The sequence below is a fragment of the Platalea leucorodia genome (assembly GCF_965183815.1).
Source record: "Platalea leucorodia genome assembly, chromosome: 9".
In the NCBI taxonomy this organism is placed as follows: domain Eukaryota; kingdom Metazoa; phylum Chordata; class Aves; order Pelecaniformes; family Threskiornithidae; genus Platalea; species Platalea leucorodia.
The window spans coordinates 8,384,947-8,409,162 of NC_138831.1; the positions used below are offsets into that span (position 1 = coordinate 8,384,947).

Consider the following 24,216-nt stretch of genomic DNA (forward strand, 5'->3'; position numbering starts at 1 on the left):
TGGAGATATCCTACAAAATCCTTCCTATGTCAGTGTCAAACTCCATAATTCTCTCAAAAAATTATTACCAGCTGCACATTTGGCATTAATGTCACACTAAGGGCATGACTGCACGGATGAGGACTGACAGACTTATGCTCCGTGCCCCAGCTCTGAGCTGGCCAGATGCAAACTAATTCTGTTCCAGAAGCAGATAGCCACGTTAGCAGGAAGACAGCTTACTTGAGAAGCAAGGCCAAAATTTTTGCCACTATACGGTTTTCTGAATGCCACTGTTTGCACCTATTTGTCTCCCTTTCAGGTGACTTTCTTCCTACGAGTTCTTTAACCTGAACTGGAATGCTTTCTTTTTATCCTCCTCTTTTACAGCAGGGCACCTATGCAAACCACCATTGCTTTAACAAACATGGCAACAGCTTCTTAAACAGCACACTTCTGCGCCTCGTTCCTCTCAAACAGAAATGCTACTTCAGCTTCTTTGTGCCACTTCCCCTCCAAAACTACAGCAGCGGCAAAGCAATCAACAAGAGCGTGAAGTAATATCACATACGGCAGACCTGTTTCATGCTGAACAAACACAAAAATAACCTCCAGTTTGAGAAGGAGGAATGCACAGACACTTAGAAGCTAATTCTCAAACCCAGCAAGACAAAGGCAGAGTTAAAAGGCTCAAAACACCTGAGCAAGCAAAACAGTCTCTTTATTCCTCGCTAAAGCAAACACAAAGACGAATCGCATTCACTTTTCAACCCGGCAAGCCAGCCATAATATATTGCCTGCCACAGCCATGATGATTGTTCTTGTGCTCTCCACCTCAGCCTGATACGCACTTGGCAGATTCATAACTCTTTCAAGCTCTCCAAGATAAACACGCGGGCGCTTGATAGCGAATTTCAATTATAACGTTCCTGGGAACGACCAGCATGCTGCCCCCCACACCCAGTGCAACGGTGTGTTCACCCCCACCCCAGGGACACGGTCTGCAGGTCAGGTCCAAAAGGGTCAGAAGTTCTCCGTGCTTTTGGAAGCCTCCTTTCTTCTCTCAGGATGGGTCCCTGTCATTCACAACTGCCTATAGCATCCTCCAATGCTCCCACCCCCAGGCCCAAAGGGACTGCAGTGGAGGGATGTATTGTGTCGGCCACCAGCGCAGGCGACAGGGACAGCCAAAGGTCTTGCTGCACACTGACCTCACCGGCGTTTTTGGCAGCCCATCTGTCTTCCCCTTCTCTGCGCCCAGTGGCTGAGGATCTCCTTCTCAGCTTGACGCCTGCTTCCCATGTCCAAACCTCATCCTGAGCAATCCTCTTCAAAGGCTGAACCGCCACAAGTGACATGCTTCGTGGGAAAAAAGAAAAACACCCTCACGTGAAGGAGTCAAGCAGTTTAGAAAAGCCATCTCCCCCTTCACCCCTAAGCCACAGGGGACTTACTCTGACAACCAGGCATTACCAGAAGAGACTGTTGAGGTGGGAAGGGCACCCCACAGTTCAGAGCTGCTGCCTGCGGCAACAGCTAAAGGCTGCCAAGAGCCAGGAGCACATAGGAGAGCAGACTGCATTTAGGAAAGGGCAGGTGATCTGGTGGCTTCAAATCTTGATTGAAGGAACCCATTGGATTCACTTGTTTGATGGTGGAAAAAAACCCAACAGTCTCTGGCCGTGTTTAGCATACAGGAAATCCAAGGGGGGGACCGGGGACTGCATACGTGTGTGCATGCATACAAAATATACTGCAGGTGCCTAGTTTCTAAGACAGCAACCAGCACATTCGGAAGTGAGAATCTGCTCAGAACTGTCACATCTATTGCTGCCAAATACATCTGCCCTTGCACAAAACGCAGCGGATGAGTAACTCTCCTCCAGCCTCTGTGCCAGCAGTCTCATTAGTCCTGAGCTGAACCATGCATTGCAGCTGGGTGGGAGTGCACTGAGCTTTGCATCCTCAGCTTTTGGACAGCCATTGCTTGGCTCTCAGCTGGAAGGTCTCTAAGAGCTCCTGCTCAGCTCAGTGCCGGCTGCTCTGCAGGGCCCAGATTTGGAGAGCTGCGGCAGCTTCACCGTCAGTTCTCTGAGTCCGTCCCACCGTCGCCAGCACCTTCGCCTTGTCCCGATTGCCCCAGCGAACGCACGTGCCGCAGGGCTGGAGCCAGTGAATTCTCCCTGACACGGTGTGTGTTACTCAGAGGGACTCTGCAGAGTCAAAGTCCCTGCAGTACCCAGGGGTTTAGCAAGAGACCCCACTCAGCACAGCTGGGCTGATTGGATACTAAGCCTGAGAGCCCATTTCAACAACATCCAGCAGATCAGGGATGGTTCAACTATTCCTAGTGAAATATCCTGCCTTTCACAAAGGATAATAGCTTCTGCAACCTGTGAAGCACCATGACAGATGCATCATGCATCCTTTACACAACAATATTGGCTGATATACTGCCTTCATTTCACTGCTCAACTCGGCCAAAACCAAGGGAGACACTTGGATCGCTCTCTTCTCATGTTTACTGCCTCCTCCTCCTCCACCTCCTCCCTACATCCTACTATTGTCAAGATATTCTAGAAGTCCACCATTTTGTCCTGGGTGATAGGAATAAAAACAAACTGGAGTTTTCACACCATTTAATTTTAGGTCCTTGAGATCAGAACTTAACACAATGAATGTGGAGAAGGAAATTCTCCAGACAGTGAATACAGCAACATCATTTAGGTGCCGCCCATCCCACCCCACCAACCTCCTGACCAACATGTCTGGGGTCAGGTACTGCGATTATCCTTCCTCCTGAAAACACAATCTCCATTTATTAATCATTAGAGAAAGGGCAAAATAAAAAAGAATACCCCATCAAAAAAAGAGCAGGTACCGTCTCAGTGGCCTGGGACCCAAAGTCTGTATGCCCTCCAAGCTTTTCTTAAAATAAGCAAGCATTATGGGGTGCACTTGTTTTGGGAGTTTCTCAGAGGCATGTTGGGGAACGGCCTCCCTTCCCATTGACTTATTTTGTGTGTCTGACTAATAAAAAGCAAAAGAAATCTCTCACCCTGTCAATATTGACCCTGATTTGTTAAAAGTCCATTTGTCAGGGCTAATACATTGCTGCAGTGTCAGCGTATTAGGATTTATGCTTCCCTGTAAAGATGGGTTCATTTCAGAAACCCCAGGAACTTTAGTTACTGGATTTTGGTCTGTCCTTTAAACCCTATTGTACTATGAAAAAAGCTGTAATCGGGGGCAGGGAGTAACACGCCACACAACGTGGTGACACAGGGCAGTTTTCCATGAGGGGATGCTGGTAGTGAGACAGACCGGTAAGATAGCATGCTCAGAAACCAAGGAGCAGCAAACGACACAGTGACTGCTCCCAGCAGCCAGGCTGGTCCTGTCTTCTCTCCCCTTCAGAACCTCCCCCGGGACCCTCTGGCCCACAGGTCCCACTGAAATTGGGCTACCTCCATCGCTGGTGCCAACAACCCTGAGGCCGATCCTTCCCGCTGCGATGGTGAACCTCACTGCCCTCCAGCCTGGCTGCTGGGAGCCAGACTTCGATGAGGAATTGCTGCCTCTTTAGCGCGAAGTGTTTAATCTCCTCTAATGCTAACATGCTGGCACCGAGCACCCCGATCAGGGTTCGGTCCTCTGCCAGCAACGCTCTTGCTCAGGCAAAAAGGCCACCAAATGGTAGCAAGCAGCTGTGTGCTGATGTGCACATTATTTCAGATGGGGAAGAATATCTGCTCTGTTTTCTCTTCAGGAAGGGTAGATGAGGTGCCTGACAGGCTGTTGTCTCTATTGGCACAAGCAGACTCATACTTAACCCGGTGCAAGGGTTCCTGCCCACACATCTTGCCCCCCACCCCCCGTACAAGTCAATAAGAAAGCCTTTGGCTGCCTCTTTGGCAGAGGAGCGTGAAACCCTCCCTCGTCCAAAGTCATGAACCCTGCTGCAATCCAGGCCTCCTGCCCTAGGGGTGAATATTGTTCATACGAAAGACTCTTCTGGTCCTTCCTGGCCATGCCTTCAAAATCAATCTTCCCTCTGGTTCTCGCAGTGTCCACAGGTACTTGGCCCGTGCTTTCTCCATCCCTCGCCATGCCTTACTCTGCTGCCTCTGCGGAGTCACTCTGATTTACACCACAGCCTGCAAGAGGAAGATCAGGCTCTCTGATATCTCATACCAGTCCTGAAAACTGACAGCAGACAGAGGCAGCTCCAGGCTAATGTCACCGCCGCAGCTTCAGCACATGGCGGGCAGGGTCTGACCTAGTTATAACCCTGCTAAATATGCAAAGAAAGAAAATGAGAGTGTGCGGGGAAAAGCAGCCCAAGGTTTTCTCTATTTCCTAGGTACTTCTCTGCTGCTTTAAGATTCATACTGCATTGAAACTTTTCCACTGCCAGGTCTTCTTATGGGTGTACCAAGAGTGGAAAAACATGGTAACATTTGAAGGGTGGGCTTTTTATTTTGGGGGGGGGGGGGGGGGTTGGTTTTGTTTTTGTTTTTTTTTTTTGTACAAGCTTATAGGAAGGTGGAATTTTTCAAAGGTTAACATTTTGACAAAACATAAAAATTTGAAAAATGTTTTGTTCTCTTTTGAGCAGAAATCTCTCTTCAGCTGTTTACCTTTCCATTTTGCTTGATTTTTGCAGTCTTTTTGTTCTTAACTTAGTCATTGAGAGCTAAATGCTACCCTGACTATCATTCTGACAAGCCTTTTTTTTTTGTTTGTTTTATTTTTAAGAAAATGGATTTTTGCGCACTTGGCTTTATCTTTGTTTCAACATCTGCCTTTCCCTTAGCATTTCTGGTTCACTTCCACCATAGAAAATATTCAAACTTCAGCTTCTCCTCCTGATTCTTTAATAACTCCAGACCATTTGTGAAGTACATAACTACTTCATTGCTACGGAAATGCTATTTCATTTGAATCACCCGCACAGTTCGGTTATCTGCTTTTTGGCACCTTCATTTCAATACGAAAATGTGCTCACCGACAGCGTAGAGGGCTTTACCACAGGTACGTGTGGCACAGCATTCTGGTCTGCGTCCTTCAGTTAGTATCGAGCCCTCTCAGCCAGGATCTGGTGATGCCCGAGATGTAAATGTGTCCTACGAGTCTGAGTACACAGCTGAGGTTGAGCTATGAAATAACGTGGCAAGGTGGGGAACATTGCCCAGCATAGGGACCATAAGAACCTGTGGCAAAAAGAAACAGAAACCCTCTAAATATTTGCTACCAGCGATCATGAGAGAGAAGAGATGCTCTTCTCATCCACCACACCCAGATGAATGGATATCCCCAGTGCAGAGCCAGTTTCCATCCTGGAGAACGCAAGCACTGCAGAGCCGGGCAAGTGGAGAAATGTGGGGAAGACATCACGAAGAGGAATGTCCTGGGGAGGCAGAGGACAGTAACGGGATGCAAAAATACAAGCAGGTTTTGAATGCGCTCATATCGCACAAGGGGCACTGCCACTCGACAGCACATGTGGAACAAGTCTCAGACGTGGAGATCCTTGTCGGAGTGGTTAAGAAAAAAAGCCAAGGACAGGAAACCATGAAAACCATTAATCAGTAGACTGCAAGTGGTGTTGTTTCTGGCATAGGTTGAGACGATGCTGTTCGTTATGACTCCTATGAACATTCCTGACCTTTCTCAGGAAGGCCCTTAATCAAATGATTACGTCCCTTGACTTCAACAGAACTCAGGCATATGCTTGTATGCTTTCCTTAGCAAGGCTTTTTTCTGAATCAGGATCTCCATGATTACAGCCAACTAATTATTTGAAAAGCATTTTCATCTGGGCTCCAAGCAATCAAATTAAATACAATTAATGTGGGTTTGGCAGGACTCCACACAAACAAAAGTTGCTCTGTTTTTGCGCAAAATTGGAAAATCAGTTTTTTGCTAATAGCCTGATGTATGAAATCTGCTGGTGCAGCTTTTCACTGTTTTCTCAACTTTTCCATTTTGCTGCAAAACTGTTGATGCAATTCTGTTCTGACAAACGAAGCCCCAAATCTCACAGCATCCTGCCTTTAGTACAAGACCTTGTAGGACCCAGAGACTGAGAAAGAATGAATTGCTATGGTTTGCAGTAAGAGATGATAAAGACAAAGAGCATGCTGAAAATAAAGGAATCAAGTGTTTGTCACTTTATCAAAAGAGATACAGCAAGATAATGATGTAAATCACAAGGCATTAGCAGCTATGCGAGACTTCAGGTAGGAAGGCAAACTGAATAACGCAAAGCAGAAAAAACACACGTATAAAAACATACTGAAAACCAAATCTCATTTGGGACAGAAGTGCAAACAAGCATACATACACTTTCTAATGAAGCTCACAACAACAGTCTACTTGTCTCTTCGCTCTGCACTTCACTGTGAAATTCACTTGACTTTTCCCTCCGAACTGCTATCCTTATGTATCATTTTTCATGATGAAGCAGGGAGTAAAGCACATCTAAACCTGAAGGCAGTGTGTGTCTATTTTTGGCTCACTGAATTAGAGTGCATCCTTTTTATAGAAGAAGTTTTGATGCAAAAATCATGAGATTTCATGGCTGTAAAACACATGTCAGTCATAGAAAGGATAAATATTTTGGAAATGCCATGAAGCCATGTTAGAAGAAGGATCTATCTTTATTAAATCATAATTGGAATAAGAAAAGTCAGGCTGATGAATGAAATCTTTAGTAAGCAGAGGGATATGAATTTTTGCAATATGCTGAAGCAATGCAATAGCAGAAGCGATCATCGTAAATATTAATATTAGTTACATACAGAGATTAATCTCTAAGATAGGCTGTATTTCAGGATAAAATATTTGAGTTGATGCGATGTCACAGGGGATAGCAGTGTTCATCACTCTGCTCTCAGCAAAAGGAAGCAGTCCTCCTCACTTGGAGGTCTTCAGGGAGGAAAACCCCCTTCTGGCTGTGGGGTGCCCCAGAGACGCACACAGGCACTCATCAGGAGCAACGCAGAGCTGTGTGCCCACCAGGTCAAGCCACTGAGTGCTGGAATAAAGGCAGCCCAGCTGCCTCCGAGCCCCAGATGCTCCAGCCTCGTAGGCAGCAGCTGGAGGGCACCAGCCAACGGGACAGCGATGCACCCTGCAAGACGTGGGGTCCCTCGTGCAGGCCTGTTCCAGGCTCCCGACACAGGCTCTAGATAATCAAAGTTGTGTGTGTGTTGCCATGTTAAGCACTTCAGAGCTGTTTACAGTTTACATATTTTTGCATTGTTATTGCACAATTAAGCTGAAGACTTGCAGACCAAGCTGTCCCAAAAGCACAAGGAGATTCAGCTGTAGTCAATTTTCAATCCTGTTAATTAATCAGAGGAAAAAAAAAGGAACTGTTTGGGCCAATGTGTGCCAGGCATGTTAGGAAGGTGCAGTTAGTAGTTTCTTTTATTAAGAATTAAACCTTTTTCAGGGTAGCAAATGTCTATTAAGTGACATTAAGTATCACTTGTATAAAATTATACTTTTCAAGGACCACTGAAGAACTGGTTTACGCTTTTTCTCTGAGGTTCCAGCAAGAAGATTTCTTTTTTATATCCCCAGCATTTTGTCTAAAAACACCTGTCCCATCAAGTTATCCTTTCAACCAGAGAAGGGACTGGAGAAGGAAAACAGATGTCTGATGCATCCTCAACAAGAATATAGGAAAGCACGACAAGAAAACATATGCCATGTATTTTTTTATGGTCTTTTCTTTCTGTTACTGTTATTAATACCATGCAAATAATGTGCACTGGGATCTTTAAACGTCTTCTAACCATTCAGTAAATCATTTCACAGAATAATGAATTCGGTACTGTGAATCAGCCACACAAGTTTTACGACTTCTTTTAGTTTTTGTGTCACGTCTGGAAACCCATTGGACATGGTGCTTCTTTGCACCGTCAGAGAGTGACTCTTGGCTATGTCTGAGGATGCCCTCTCCTCAGCTCTCCATGCCTGTGCTTAGGACCTCTCTTTCCACTGAGGAGTAGGAGCAGGACACGCTGTCCGTGTCTGGTGCTGTATTGTACAGCACAGAAACCGCCTCGTGTTCTTGGAAGGGAGCCCTGTGTTACACAACTGCAGTTCAAAGGTTACAAAGGCAAAGGCTTTGCCAGCAGACTCAACACTTCAAAGCAGTGGCAACAATTGTTGGATCAAACAGAGAGGAAAGAAGTCGCCTGTGGGTCCCCAAAGCAAACTGGAGCCTCAGAAGCAAAAACAGGATCCAGAAGAATCTTACTGAGAAACAATGAGAAGAAAACTGCTCATTTACGTGGAACAAAAGCCAGAGTCCTCAAGAAACTCTCCAAGTTGCTTCCACACCCAATCAATATTTTCTCTAGCACATATGGAATGAGCCTCAGCCAACTTCCTCCCCCAGACATTCCTGTTTCTGGCTATCCTTAGAAAGAAGCAAGACAGCTCATTCAACGAGTCTCATTCATACTTACGGGAGCCACCAGGCTTGGAGGGACATTTTCACCATCCAGTTTTCCTGACTCAACAAATTACTGCAGATAAGCTCAGCCACAGATACATCCATACGTATGGTCTTAGGTCACAGCAGATGCAAGGTAATGTCACACAAGCTCAGTCCTCTAATGGACAGACAGAACATCTGAAGACTGACATTTCTGACAAGAGGAAAGAAGGAGGAAATTTAAGACTGGTCATAGATGACATGGGGTTGGAGGTGAAGCCTGGTCTGCAAAAGCCACATAGCAAGGCGGAATTCCCGTTCTATACAAGCCTGACTCTTTCTTACAGTCAGCACCAAAGTCACATCAGCTTAGCAACAGACCAAATAACCTTGGCTGAGGCACAATGCCAGCAATTTGGATTTGCTTGAGTATGACCAAAGTAAATGCTCAGCTTAAGTATTTCTCCGCAGACCATTTTCTGTTCTTCTCTCCCTCCTGCTGCAGCAAACCTCGTCAAAAATTGCTGCAAAATTAAAGCTAATGAGACTCCTTGAAGAGATGAAACCGCCTCCATTTCAACTTCAACATCTCGAGACTCAGACCACTCTTTGAAACCGAGTATTTTCAGTTCACATGCTGCCAAGGAAGATTTGCTGAGGACAACAGCCTCCTCGCCTGCCCAGTCAGCAACATAGATGGTGGGTGTTCATCTCTGCTGCTTCAATGAAGGGCACATCACTTTAGCTCACGTTATCGCTGACATGGGTTTATGCAGAGATGTTTGACTTTGAAGTGGAAAGGCTGGGGCATGCATTACTCTCCGCTGACTTGCCAGAGCTCATCTGTTGGTGCCTCTAGACCCAGATATGAAAAATCAGTTGGGCACTAAACTCTGCTGAAATATGGGGGTAAATACTGCCTGAGCCCGAACTCATGCATAAACCTCATGTGATTTTAATGGCATTTATAACCTAGTTGATAGGATGAGCTCAAGGCCTTAGCCCCCTATGGGCATTTAATTGAGAATTCAAACACAATTATGCAGATAACTTCCTACATTTTGATATAATTTGTTAGTTCATTTTAGAAACAATCCTGCAGTTAGCACAATTCCACCTGGGAAGGAGAATGTGTACAGTCTTCCTTGCCCAGGTCCTGGAAATACCAAGAAACATAGTGATTTTAAATATTTTAGAAACTCTTGTGTGCACAGCACTGACTGCATTTTAAAACTTTGATGGCCATTTATTATTTACAAGAGCATTTTAAAGGGTAAATTTCAGATCACAGCAACCTGTACGTTAATTACCAAGAGTTCATTTGAAGGTGTGGTTTGAAGGCCTTTTGTAAGAATCTGGAAGAGAAGAGGGTGCCCTAAAAAGTGAAGCCAAGTTTTTCCCAGCGTGTTGTACAGGTACACCACTATCTTGCTGTGAGTTCATGGCAAGAAAGGCAGTAAGGAAAAAGAAACACAAACGCCTTAAATTCTGAAAAGCAATCTCTGACTTGGAAGTTCATGTTTGTGTGGCAGATTGTCATATCGTGGTCAATCCCAACCACTGAACTTCTATGTGCATTAAGCAGCAGGCCTTGTGGCAGCACATATTTTATACTCCTCTCTGTCCTGAAACCCCACAATTTTCTGTTTGTATGACACTTTGCTGCCTCTTCATTATATACCCAGGAAGCAATGCTGATGGATTAGCATCGCATCCAAAACAGAAACTGGCATCCTCTCAAGACTCATGTGATTTACAACAACTGCTAAGTAAATTGGGATACTTTTTTTAGTTCCTTCTCTTCCTTTTTTAAAAATAAATCTGAAGAAAATACAATCCCAAAGGCCTAACAGGCACACATTTACAGATGGCAGCAGTGGGTCATAAATGACATCTTTTCCTGGTACTATTTATGAGAGCCAAATAAACTGAGCATATTATGAGCCATTTGTAATGTTCTTCAGCAGAACAGCCAGCCAAGAGACAGAGCTGAAAGCCTGTTGTAACAAAAGGTATCAAAGTGAGGAGGAGAACAGTATCTATAATTACTACTCCGGTGATAAAACAAGCATAGTACAGCAGATGGGTTTAACACAAGATCACTATTAAATAAAACACTGGCTCGAATGCCAAGGAATGAATATTCAAGAGGGAGTGAATTGAGGGAAAACGTATAAAGGCAGCAAACGTAGCTCAGCAAACCTAGAAGTTACTTGCAACTCTAACCAAAAAGATCAAGCCCCACATAATTCTCCACGTGGGTTGAACCGCCCCCTCTGCAGTCAAAACGTTCACAATTAGGGGTTAATCGACGCTTACACAAATGACAGGACTGAGCACACTGATGGCACAGGATCCTGACCATGTAGCACTGATAACAAAAGATGTAAAACTCAAACCCAAAACAAACCCAAAAACTAGCAATATCAATTTGCAGAGCTTTTTCACTTACCACTTCATAAACTTTTCAGTTCTTCATCAGAAACATACTGTAATGCATTTTTTTGGCAGCTTCATAGTTGTAGAACATTGTTTGACAAAACATGAGCCAAGTTACAATCTAAAAAAGGGTTTCTTTTCATTTTTAGAAGTTTCAAAAAATATTTTATGGTCAGAAGAAAGGATGGAATTAATTAAAGTGAATAAGGCTGCACCACGGAATATGGAGCTGCAATGCTCATGCTTTAGAGCAGGGCTCCAGCTCTCAGTGGGTTTGGAAGCAGTAGAAAGGATGCCACCACTAGCAAGGCATTTTGAATAACTTTTTTTGGTCAACTTGCAGTGTTTTTTAAATTAAATGTTTCTGTAAAATGTAATTTCAGTATTAACTATGTAATATCCTCTTTAGCTTGAGACTCAACACTTCAAAGACACACTTCAAAAGCTTGACACTCACCTAATCAGCTCTCTAAGATCACTTAAACTATGCTATAACATGAACAAGGAGAGGACAAACAGTAGTAACAGCAGACGATACAAATTCAGAACCAATGTATACCATTACAATATAATTTCAGAGTAAAAAGGCATTGAACATCACAAAAGATTCAAACCTAAAATATCCAAACACTTTCTCAGTGACCCAAGCATACCCCTAGACTCAGGCTGCATCAGACAAACGCCTCTGCAGGTGCTGTGGTTGGAAATACAAACCATTCACCGGCGGCTCTCAGGCTGCCTGGGCTCCCGGCAGGTTAGCTGAAGTATCGGGAAAACAAATGAGTGGGGCCTGATCAACTATACGACGTCTAAAAGTTATGTTAAAAATCTATTTAAAGTAAACAGTTTTGCAATCCTTAACAGTCTTTACACATTTCAAGAACTAAGAGATGGGAGACATACAGTCTTGGTGATATGTGTGTATATATATGTATATACACACACATATAAATACATATATATATATATATGGCATCAACAATCCCAATAACGGCAATAGAGTAGTTGCTGCCTTGCCTGGATTTTACACCGTTGCGCGTGTTGATGTGTTACGAAGGACCAGTGATACAAACCCCAGACGTAGTAACAAACCCTGCTTCACCTAAACCTTCAGCTTCTGATTATTTTGGGGAAGAAAATTTTATACTGGAAAACCAGGAACCTGTGCTTTAAGGCTTGTCAAATGATTAATATATATTTAATGGAGGATTAATACATATTTAATGGATGGCCCTCGGAGACTGTAACCTGCAGTTCACTAATTTAGACAGGGATGAGTAAGTAACGTTAAAGTGTGGCTCTTCCTTTATCTTATCACTACACTCATATGTATGCTTTGTATGGAAAACTTTATTTGATAATAAAAATAGCATTCACAGACTTTCCCCTTCTTTGTTGCTACATCATATACATAGTGTCTGTTCCAAGGAAAGAAGCTCATACTGGGTAAGTCCACATCTACTCATACTAGTGTTATGTATAAACCCAATAAGTCAAATAAAGCTATGAACAATGTAGTATTTATATATGCATAGTGTTTTATAAAAAAGAGTGGCCCACATACTGCTTTTCATCAACACAGAAAAGAGCATTATGCCTATAGCACATTGCAAGAAATGATGATTGAAGAACATAGACTGCATACAAGTGCTTAATAATACATAAGCAGGCCCACCATGAAAAAAGAAATGATATTCAAACCAACAAAAGCTTTAGAATTACTTATATAGTCTCCCATTTTAAAACAGCTTTACATACCTGATTCAGTTTACATTAAAATATATCCCCTGAATCAATTTGTTCCATTTTCAGAAATATAAACACTTAATCACATTCCTCACAGCTAAATTTTGTCATAAATCCTCTTTTATACAAGAAAAAGGCAACAGTTTTGTTTTTTTTTCCAACAGGCTCTATTAATTACAATTTAAACTGTACACACAATGAGCGGCCATCTTCTTTCTTGGTTTTGTTTTTACAGTACCATGGCAACAACAGTGATAGACTTGCAATGTTCTCGTGTTCATATGGGAAATGTGGAACAGTATACATGTACACACCAATGCACTGTAAAAAGCAGCAGTTTACTTCAGTGGTCCAACAGTAACGGCAAACATTTTGGCTCAGCTAGGCAGTAATCCATTAAAATCTTATACCAATACTACAGCAGACTTACCACACAACTTGCAAATTTAAAAATACAACTTAGAAACTTGCAGGTTTCCCTTTTGCTGCTGTTCTTAGATTCAAATTTACAGCATATAACCAGTATGGATAGGCTTCTACAACCAGGTTGTCCCACTGATTGCCTCTTTTTGCCTGTGTTTTTCCTTTGATACATTTCTTTTTTCTTTTTTTCCTTTTTTTTTCAGCAAGTGCACTCCTTTTGTCTCAGTAAGGATGAACCAGTAAAATAAAAACTTAAATACAGAGCGAGAAGAAGAGAGAGCTTTTGGCATTTGGCAAAGTAAGAAAAGCCCACTGGTTTTGCCTGAGCAGAAGGAATACACCTACTCCGAGCGGGAGGACTTTGCTCCCACCGCATTGTGCCTTGTCCCGGGATCCCGATCCCTTCCCTTGCTTCAAAGCAGACAAACAATACCATGCATGCTCGGGTTGCTGTCCATATACATCTAGAAGATGAGTAGGGCTGCGGCGGCTGCCTTAATGAAATATCGTTAAATGTTGCTGAGGCTAATGAGAGATCAACAGTCTACGTTAGTGTGTGACACAGGCATGGTGGTTACCAGTCTTTCTGCCTTTGCGCATCCTGTAGAGGGGGCCTGAAAGTATAAACTGTTCATGGAACAAACTAGAAATTCCTTATCGTAAATCATCTTGTGCTGTGTGGGTTTGTATTTTTTTTTTTTTTATTATTTATAATTATTATAAATATCCTTCATTGAAACAGTAGTCTCTTCAAACAGTTCTTGCAATTTTAGGAACATCTGTCTCTTTCTTTTTCAATTCCTTCAGCAGGAGCGCTCCATTCCCACTGAGATGAACAATTTTCTTCCTTCCCCACCCCCAACCATTAAAAAATTTTCTACATACAGTGTAGCAGTGAGTCACTAGAGAACAGTCTGGATCAAATTATTCAAACTTGGTCATAAAATCCTTTGCCTATATTATATTACTGGCTACCCCCATTTACTATGTTGGGGAGGGGGGGAAAGTAGCCCAATAAAGGAATTATTCTTAAGAAATCTACAAAGAATGTAGAAACAAAATTTTATAATCCTTTAGGACCAACATTTGGCAAGTAATTAAAAAAAAAAAGAATACACTGAAAAATACTTTCTTTAATATTATACATCAGGCACAACACTTTTTTTTTGTTATAAGATTTCATCTGCATAAAAGGTTTGTAGGACCAGCAGGTGCCGGATGTCTCCTCGCCTGCGAAAGCCGGATGGTTTCAGCTCCTGCGCTCTCTCCTCCGCTCCCATGGGGAAGGCGATGGGGACCCGGAGGAGCCCCTCAGATGCTGAGGTCGGTGCTGCACTCCTTGTACGGCCGCCTGCGCTGCTCGGGCGGGTGCCTGCGGCTCGGCTCGTGCTTCCAGCCGGGGTCTTCCCTCTCCCGGTGGCCGACTCGCTCCTCCCTGAGCCGTCTGTCGGGCGACCTCTCCCTCCGCCGGTCAGACGACTTGGCCCGCCGGTCGAGGGAGCTCTCTCTTCTCCGGTCGGGCGACCTCCTCGGCTCCGTGAGTCTCTCCAGTGACCGCCGACGGCGGCTGGGCGACCGCTCTCTGCGCCTCTCGGGGGAGAGGTCTCTCCTCCTCTCGTGTCGCTCCCGCCTCTCCAAAGTGTTGTCAGCGCTCCTCGTTCCTTCCCTCCGCTTTTCGGGAGACCTCCTCTTCTGCCCGTTCACCACCGCCCTCTCCGGCTGCCTCTCGTGCCTCCTCTCCGGCGACCTCTCCGTCCTCCTGCCTGGCACGTGGTCGTTGGTTTTAGAAGTCCCATTCCAAGTGTGGTGTTCATTGGGATGTCTGCTAAACTCTCTGCTGCCTTTTAGGTCTCTAACGTAAGTCCGCTTGTCCCCATGTTGTGATGATTTGTGAAGGTCTGGTGGATAACTGGACTCCGATGATGGGTGCTGCCGTCGGTCGGATGGCACGGGTTTCATTTCCGATACATTTTGTGAACCTGTGGCGGGACTGTTCCTGTCACTGCTGGGGTCTGAAAGAAAATAACAGCAAAGCGTTTGGTACCGATGCCTTCCGCGGCGCCGTGACACCACTTATCACTCTTCAGACTTCATTAGTGACAAAAACAAACAACTGTTAAAGCAGTCAGCGAAGGCTAACCAAAGCTTTTGTTAATTTAACTGCGAACAACGAGAGTTACAGGTTAGTACTGGTGCTGCTCTGTTCGTTAGCCGTGTTTTTTTGTCCAAGCCGATATCATCTTTATGCTCTTCTTGTCATGGGGCGTTTTACATTTTCCCCAAGCCCAATTCATAATGTTTCGGTTACACTACTTTCTTTCCAGTGGAAAAAAAAAATTGTAGTTCGGGTTGTTGGCTGTTTTTTTAACAGTTTCCAATAAAGAGGGCCTTTAGGAAACAATATTTTTCTTTTAAGTCTTTGGAAAGAACTGCCTTCCAGGTGTGGGAGGCCTTGTTTCAAATATCAGAAAACGTACAGAAAATAGAATTGATTATTAAGTTTTCACCTCATAAAATAACATTTTGAAGGTGTGAGAATTAGACTGTAATCATGCAATTTCCATTTCATTTAAGACATTACTTAATCTCACTTAGTTCTACCATGTTATGAAAAGTCCTAGGGTAGATTTTGGTTTTGCCACAATGATTTGAACAACGATGACAGAAGTTATGATTTTTTCATATCAAAGCAATGGAAAGATATTGTAATATGTAGGATGGCTTTGATTAAAACCTAATCTCCAGTTCATTATTTGTAATGTAGTATTTCAGGTAAAATACAGCTGAGCTACCTCTGTGAGACAAACTGCAAAGCAGAAGGAAAAAACCAACCCCAAAACTAAAAACCAGCCCTGCGCTGTAGCTAAGCTACAATTACTCACGTCATTTGTAACGGATGTTTATGAATCATTCATTATAGGCACGGCAAACATTAAAGTAGCTGCGCTGGCTTAATGCGAGCGTTGCTTTTATTTGCTTATTGTTTTATTTTTTAAAGTAACTTCTGCACGGCAGCTCGGCTGGCGTTAGCTAAGCTTCCTGCAGGCTTCCTGCCGCTCGCACCGAGACACCCACCTCGAGGTGGACTGTCCTGAGGGCAACAGCTGAAAACCCTCACAAACACTTCTGGGGACAGATTTTTTTTTTTCCTGTTTTTCTCCTTTTTGTCTTCCCTCCCCCAAGCCAAACACTCTACATGCTCATTCCTCCTGCCATCACGCAAAGCGTCTCCCATTCGATGGCATTTCCATTCCTTAGCTTGGGAAGGTCGGTGTGTGCATGGGCCATGATTTTTGTGATTTCCAGGTGAAACCCGTGTCGCGACTCACGTGTGTGCATTTTTGCTTATTAGCATTTTCAGGCAGCAGCTGGGGACCACACCGCTTTTCCGTAGCTGTAAGCACGTGGCTTGCGGCAACCTGGCTATCGCACAAGGTACAAGTGAGGTTTAAATGTGTCCTGTGGTGTACTTACAATTCAGGGGACGCAGGGTGCTCGGAATGAATTGCTGTACATATAAAATATAGCGAAGCGGAAAGCAATGTGAGGGAATTAGGCCACAGCACAAAAACACCTAATATTGATTTTAGCTACAAACCGTAGTTTGATTATGGCCCATAAGGTAGAAGCAAGACTCCCCGAGCTTGTCATTTCTCATACATGCAGCGATATTAGGAGGTATCATCGCTGAGGAAGGAAGAGCCCAGCACCAAGAAAAGTAAGAGAAAGAGAAAGAGAAAAGTAGAAAATTTAGATTCCCTATAACAAAGATGAAAGAAAGAAAAATCTTCATATTTTATCTTAGAATAAAGAAAGTTTATTTTTTCCAGTCAGATTGTCTAGGCTTCACCCAAATATAAGGCTGCAAAGACAGCAGTTGTTATTATCGTGACATAAAGAGACATCTAAGAGGTGATTCAATAACCCAGACAACGAGAGCATCCATTCTAAAAGACAGCTGGAACAGTGACACAGAATGTCATAGAAAAAACATTAACAATCAAACAACAACGAAAAATAAAGTCCACCAGAGACCACAACATTAAAAATAAGTACAAAACTCATTACAAAAATATACAGCCTCATAGAGAAGCACGTTCCAATCGAGTCAGAAAAATATTGGAACTTAACATTATTAGAGGAACCATTTGCGACTGCAGCGAACAGAACGAAGAGAGGAAGGAGTCCCAAATGTTACAAGGATATTCTTTACAGTAGTGCAACCCCTGTATATTAAATCCTTGCTTGGAGAATGAACATTTAGTGGTTTAGCATTAGCCAAAAGAAAATTGGTGGTGGATTTCCATCCTCAGTGCAACAGACATATGCTTTGAGAAGTGAAGCACTTAATTTACAGGGTACTTATGCAGTCTAGCATATGATACAGTACTGTACATCCAAAGGAGTATAGGAAAAGACAAAAGTAGAAAGAACATTACAGAATTTCAGTGCCATCATTGAACCTTCTGGTGTGCTATTTATATTACAGAAGTGTAAACCCACAACTTCCCTTCCATATTGTTAAACACTTCAATTGTTTGTTGGTTATACTCTGAATTGGTCGTTTTAAGTTAAATAATGAGCAGAGTGAGCAGAAACCCTCAAACATGGTACAGTAAATGAAAAGAAAATCTAGTTCATAAATTGTGCAGAAGGGTTTGTTTCTGGCTTTAGGACACGGAGTGAATGATAAACACAGAACTTACTGACACAGAAATAACCCAAGTACAGGGAGGAAAGTATAAAGGACATCCCTTCAATCATCAGTTTCTATAGAAACCTCAAAGACCTTTGGTTGGGAGTAGCCCTCCATCGAGGGCACAATATTTGACAATTATCTCAAATAAATAAGACATAATTATAATATTAAATAGTGTGCTAAGTTAAGCCACCCAGCAATCCAACCTCCAGGGGAAGAAAAGGAAATCTAATGCAATTTTTAGTAAGAAACGAGGACTGAATGTTTCCCCCAAGACAGACACGAGAGCACCTTTTCGTAACCTCCTCACCTTTTCAGACCTTACAAATTAACTAGTTGAAACCAGCAGACAGTTTAAGTGGGGAGAAAAGGGCTCAGGAGGCCAAATCAATATATTTTTGCAGTAAAGCTTTTTTTTTTTCTTCTTTTTCTTAAATAACTTTATAAATATTTACATAAATATTAAGGGAAGGCAAAAATCTCATAAGCCATCTCGGCATTCATGTCTATGGATACAGACAGGAACTAAGAGAAAAACCTAACAAAAAAAATCACTGCTTCAGAATAATAATTCAGGATTCCAGTTTTTGCATTGATTAGAAGTAGACACCTATTTGAAACAACAATTCAGCCGCTGAGAAACAGTTTGGCACAGTTCAATGACATTCCTTGTTTGGCTGGACAAGACAATAAGGGTTTTTTTTTTTTTTTAGTTTTGTTTTCCTCTCTGATCACCAAAAATACTGCTATGATGATCTTGCCTTACACTGCGCCCCAAGTCCATGGAAGCAAGCAAAGGATGAAATGTGTAGAAAATTCAGCACAAGCGAGGCAATTAACCATATGTTGCAAAGGTTGGTAAGACACTGGTGAGAAAGGAAAATAAAAAAGAATTCCTGCTTCAGATCTTGAGACAAATCATTCATGGAGTGATGCCAGGGAAGAAAGGAATGTTTTCATAGTTTGACCCACCATATTCTGGGACAGAGCCATCTCCACGTTTCAGAAACAGGCGGACCCTGCGGCCACCATTTTTAATCAGTTCGATGGCCCGAGCATGCTTCATGTTCTTGGTAGTTTCTCCGTTGATCTCTAAGATTTCATCACCGATCTGTCAATGTAATTAAAGAAAAAAGTCTAAGATTAGAAACAAGCCCCCACGAGGGTCACCACCAACACAACACAAGACAACGGCCACAGCAAAGGTGGAAGAAGAACGCTGCACCAGGTGAAGCTAAATACACCCAACTCCTTCTGGTGGCAGTTCACAAAAAACAGTATGCAGGGGCCTGGGAGACACGAAGACGACAGGGGAAGCTTGAGATATCAAAAAATTTCATTGCTGTTCTGTAAAACCACCTTGCATTACTGTATTGCTCAATACCTAGACCTGTGTTAGAACTGGTGTTATTTTACTTTATTTTGATTATTTGTAAAGTCTTTGGTCAAAGTGGTTGCTTGCTTTATAGTCTGCTGTAACTGGGATGTTCAAATAGCTTTTTCAGGTCTGTTTCTCACTTGGGTATAGATACCTACCTATGAACCAGTAAACCTGCTTTTGTAAATATAATCATTTATCAGGATAGGAAAACAGGGCTTGGAAGAGCTTGTCAAAGCATTGGCTTCCACAGGGCAGCACTGATTTATTTTCATCAGCAAAAATTTTAGACCTATAAATCTACCGCTAGCAAAAAAATTTTGAAAATGCCCTTCGTGTGATATATCTGGAGAAGGAAAAGACATATGCTGTAAAGTTATCATGCATTCTTTAAGAGAGGAGCAAGGAGTACATAAAACTCGGCAATTTAATTTTTCTATAGGCATTTTATAACACATGTCCTTGTTATGTTTATAATTTAGATGATATATGAAGTTAAGTTAATACTAATAAAAAACTACACTATAATTTTGCAATCCATGGGTTGGTATACATGCTCCCTCACCACTCTACCCCCCAGCAGAGGAGAGGATCAGGTGCGACACCCCAATTCTCTACTCATGGCTCCAGCTTTAAAGGCGCTGGCAAAGATTGCAGCTATTACATTTTCGTTGCTACACGTTATCTTTGTTAGGCTTTAAAAGTCAAATTATGTATTAGAATTTGGAAATGCAGGTTGGAACAAGGGGTGAAATCTTCCAATGCAGGCACACTGTTATAGACTGTATACGAAGAGTGACAGAAGCCATTGACAGAAGTAAATAAGAACCACTGCTCCTTTCAGTTAACATTTAATTTTCCTCTTAGCTGACACAGCAGAAGGTATGCCTGTAGGGGAGAGGCAGGGAAGTCAGCTTATTGCAAAGATGTGTGTTTTTTAAATTTGTTTGTGCGTACCCTCATCTTCCCACATCTCTCAGCTGGACCATCTTCGGCTAGCCGCAACACATACAGATCCATATTATACTCCCGGCCACCTCGCAGGCTAAAGCCAAATCCTTTGGCTCCTCTTTCCAGCTCAACAGTGTAAAAGTCTTGGTCCTGCTGGAGGGAAGACAACGTATGTCCAATTGAACAGAAAGTTAAATGCTGCTCTACTCTCATTTTCAAATTATTCAACCAACGAATATTATTGCTTTTGTTACTCATAACTAAAAAAAGAAAATCAGTTGAGTTTTCATACACAGACTAGGATTTCCTGCTTCCTCAGATCCCACCCTGCAATTTGGAGTGCCGGCGGTGGTCCGCAAAGGGCTGTTCGGACGAATGGGCTTGGCCGTGTCCCATGTATTTTTAGGCACCTCTCTTATGAGACACCTCCTGTGCCCAGGGCCAAAAGACACGTTTCTGGAGGGTCGTTAGCGTTCTCCCAGCTGCAAAGGAAGGCTAGGGCAACCTCACTTCCAGTGCCAGGCTTTAGTGAAAAGTTTAATGGTACGTGGCACAAGTCTATGCCATGGTGCTGGCTTTTCCTTTTTGTTAACACCTCATCTATTCCTTTGCAAGAAGCTCAGAAGTATGTGCATTGTTTGTCACAAATGCTGTCAGTGTAGGGAAGTTTTGAAGTCCGTAATGGAAGAGGTTACTTCTGGGATGGCCAGTGGCGAGGGAAGTTAACAGTAAGATAGATAATCTCTCTAATAAGATGCTGTCTGTGAAAGCTGGAACACTCCAGCTACTGCCCATTATTAAGTTTTCCTCTTTTTTCTCCTCTGAATTTATCACTTGCACACAACAGTATTTTCTGGAGAGGCCCCTCAAAATATACAATTCAATAAACAAACACAAAAAGTATTACTGTCGTAAAAACGTCAGCTTTTTTTTTTTTCTTTTTTTTTTGTTCTCCCTAAAAGACTTGCTGAGAATGTGTTGGAAATGTTTCTCAGCTGAAACAACAGCAACACATATTAAGAAACTAATCAGCAAATTCCTCTTTCTTCAGCAAACAGACTGAGGGAGAACAGCTTCCCAGTAGGAATTTTCAAGGGAAATATTTGAACACAGCCCTCAAGCAGATTGGAAGCAACAGTCTGTGGTAAACAAAACAATTAGAAAGGTACTCCTTACCTGCGCTGCTTGGGGTGGTTTGAAATCAAACTGGGATTCCTGCTTTGGTTTGGTGTTGCTCCTGCTGTAATGAATGAGAGAAAGAGGGAAAGAGGAAAAATACAGCTCATGGGATGTGAAGATGATCAAGAAGTAACCAAAGAGAGAGCATGTCAACATGCTCTCCTCAAGGAAAACAATCTGACCTGGTCTCCTGTGGTATTTGCTGAGGAGTATGTGTGGTTGTAATTGTAGCAATTTTTTCTGCATTGGTCAATAAAGTAGCATTGGAGGATTCTGCAAAATAAATTTTTTTTTTCATTATGACGGAAGACTATTGGCTATTCACTGACAAAACAAAGTTTTACAAAGGCATTTCACTAGAAAGCATCATTATGTTGTTTTTAAAGAATTTGAGATTGGCTCAAATTTCTTAAATCCAAAAATTAACAGAATAAAGTCTAAGCTAAGTCATAGTAATTATCTATATGAAACTGTACAGCACCTCAGTTGCAAAGAAATATTGACCTTTGAGTTGCCCATTGAAACTTAACTTTCCTTCATGGCTTAGCTTTTTCTGGTATCTGTCATCAGATGTACCGAATTACTGTGTAATCTGTTTTTCTTTTTTGTAAGAGAAAAACTTCTAAACACCCCTTACCAACTAGGAAACATTGCCACATAACTGCTGCTGCTGTATCTTATATTCTTGAAAAAGTCAAGGCTTTAGTGAAGGCATCATATTTAGCTTAACCATCATTGCAAAAGTTAATTAGCAAAAAATGTGCATACCAGAAACTGCCACAGCTACCCAACACAAATAGTGCAGAGCAGGGAGTCAAATATTTACATATATGTATACTCTCTCTATATATATGTGTATATATATAGTATATTTATGTATATATATTTATATTTATATAATAAATACACAAATGAGAGGTTTTTTTCAGTAACCAAATACATCAGCACTCTCATTAACTTCAAGAAAAACCCGAGGCCACTCAATTGGAAAAAGAAAAAAAAATATTGGGAAATGTGGATTAGAAACATCTCTGCCCTTTAGACATACCCAGAACAAAGACTGACTTGTGGAGGAAGGGTTGAAGAATATTTTGTCTGTTGTCTAATGACATGAATTCCAATCATTAAAGTCTCCAAATATGGTAGCTTGACTGGATTAATTTTATAGTAGTAATAACTGTTCCATGGATTATAAGCTTATCAGTGCTTCCTCCATCAGAAACTGCAATCTTCAGCAAGACGGAGATGTGGCTTTTATCTAATACCTCACAAGGTGATATTGAACGTGGCTAAAACCCAAACTTCCCGAAATCCATCTTTGAAATACAACGGACTGCTGCCTGAGCACTCAAAGCTGCATGCAGGGACATGGAACCACTGTACCAAATGCACCAACAGCTCTAGGTACCATTTACAAAAGGGCTTACCAAGAGAATACAGAGAGGAGGATTAACTTCGAAACTCAATTTATGCCATGGCAAATGGCCCTCAGCCCAACACCAGCCTGGGCAAACACCATATTTCTCTATGCACAGAAGGAGGTGCTTCCAGGAGAGGTCCTCTCTCCCGCTTCACAAAACCGGGAAGGGACTTGCTGTAGGCATAACTGAAAAGGGACTATCTAGGTGTCCCTCGCAGCGTGGCATGGCAAAATGGTCCCCTTGTCATTTTGGAGCTTTATTATAGACTTCAATAAGACCAGAGCTAACCCAGAATTCATTTAAAATTCTGCCTAAAATTAAGGTCATGCACCTTGTTTCTTGACTGAATTTCTCTAGTTCCAATCCCACTTAAAAAAAGCTACCATCAGACAACTGCAATGAAAACCGGGTGGAAACATCTGGTTTTCCAACATAAAATTACAAGGTCTTCTACCCTGCCCTTGTTTGCCTGTTAAGCTCCAGGCATCCGGTAATTCATTTTATTGACTACGGAGAAATCTGCCATTATTAAACAGAGTCCAGCTGTAATACAAAATTGCAGAAATGGGAGGGTTTTTCCCTGAATTAAGGAGAGGTGGTATTCATGGGCTTACTTGGTCCTGGGAACCTATTTTATTTCATGGATTTATTTTAATTGCGGACATATCTAAATGAGGTGAAGATTTTTCCTGTTTGTGCATGTCAAGGGAAACTCAGGAAAAGAGAAAGAGAAAAAGAAGAACCATCCAAACAGATGCGTGCAACGAGAGCACAGCTCCTTTGCCTGCAGCACTGTGCCCAAGTTAACACTGTGCCCAAACCCTCAGCATATGGAGATGTAACGTCTTCCAGACCAGTGCTGGCTTGTGTCTGGTGGCTCAGAGAGCAAGAGAAGCTCCTGGGTCTGCCTTCACCTCTCAGGGTAGGCATGAGCAAAACATGCTCTTGTGAGGATGTGCCACTGACAGCTGGCTTGTGTGAGAAGGAGACATCCCTATGTGTGGTTTAAGGGTTGGATTTTAAGAAATAATTCTGTGTATTCTGGAAAAATGCCTTGATGCTAAAATTGGTCTCCAACATAAGAAGGCCCCAAAACATGGTTAAGTGTTCTGTATTCATCCAGAACAAAAGCCTCTGAAAACCTCCACAAATATTTGGAGATCAGATGAAGATGGGCTTCAAAGAGAATGCAAGATTCCTACCCTTTAGTAGGTCACACTAAGAATACCAAGTAGAGCAACAACACATCTTGGTACAGATGTATCTTCATGCCACACTACTGTATCTATCTTTAGCCCACCCTATCCCATGAGTCAGGAGTTGTGCATAATTTTGCTAGTTTTTTAGACACTCATTCAGCATGCATGCCAGCCATCATGCAAAACTGGAACAGAACACAAATACAGGAAAAATTACCTCTAGTAGAATTACAATTGTATGTTCTAAATCCTAAATATTTCATTGATTCCTTGCCCTGTTCTGCCCTAGAGCACTCAGACACCAATTAAACGCCTAATCTAAACTTGTCATTTTTCAGCTCTCTGTATCC

General features: G+C 42.5%; 1 protein-coding gene across 9 annotated transcripts in view; it reads right to left on the minus strand.

The window, feature by feature from the left end:
• Window positions 1-12,390: 12,390 nt before the first annotated feature.
• The window catches only part of MAGI1 (membrane associated guanylate kinase, WW and PDZ domain containing 1), a gene marked incomplete at its 5' end in the record, with an annotated part of 358,756 nt that continues 346,930 nt past the window's right edge, over window positions 12,391-24,216 (minus strand). For 6 of the 9 annotated variants that reach the window (XM_082321191.1, XM_082321192.1, XM_082321194.1 and 3 more), the window contains 5 exons: window positions 12,391-15,051; window positions 18,711-18,849; window positions 20,074-20,220; window positions 21,244-21,307; window positions 21,429-21,519. In XM_082321191.1, coding sequence (XP_082177317.1) covers window positions 14,351-15,051; window positions 18,711-18,849; window positions 20,074-20,220; window positions 21,244-21,307; window positions 21,429-21,519 — 1,142 coding nt within the window. In that variant the 3' untranslated portion in view covers window positions 12,391-14,350. Of the gene's footprint in view, window positions 15,052-16,637; window positions 16,727-18,710; window positions 18,850-20,073; window positions 20,221-21,243; window positions 21,308-21,428; window positions 21,520-24,216 lie in introns of all 9 variants that reach the window. The other 3 variants (XM_082321196.1, XM_082321195.1, XM_082321189.1) reach the window with 3 other exon arrangements.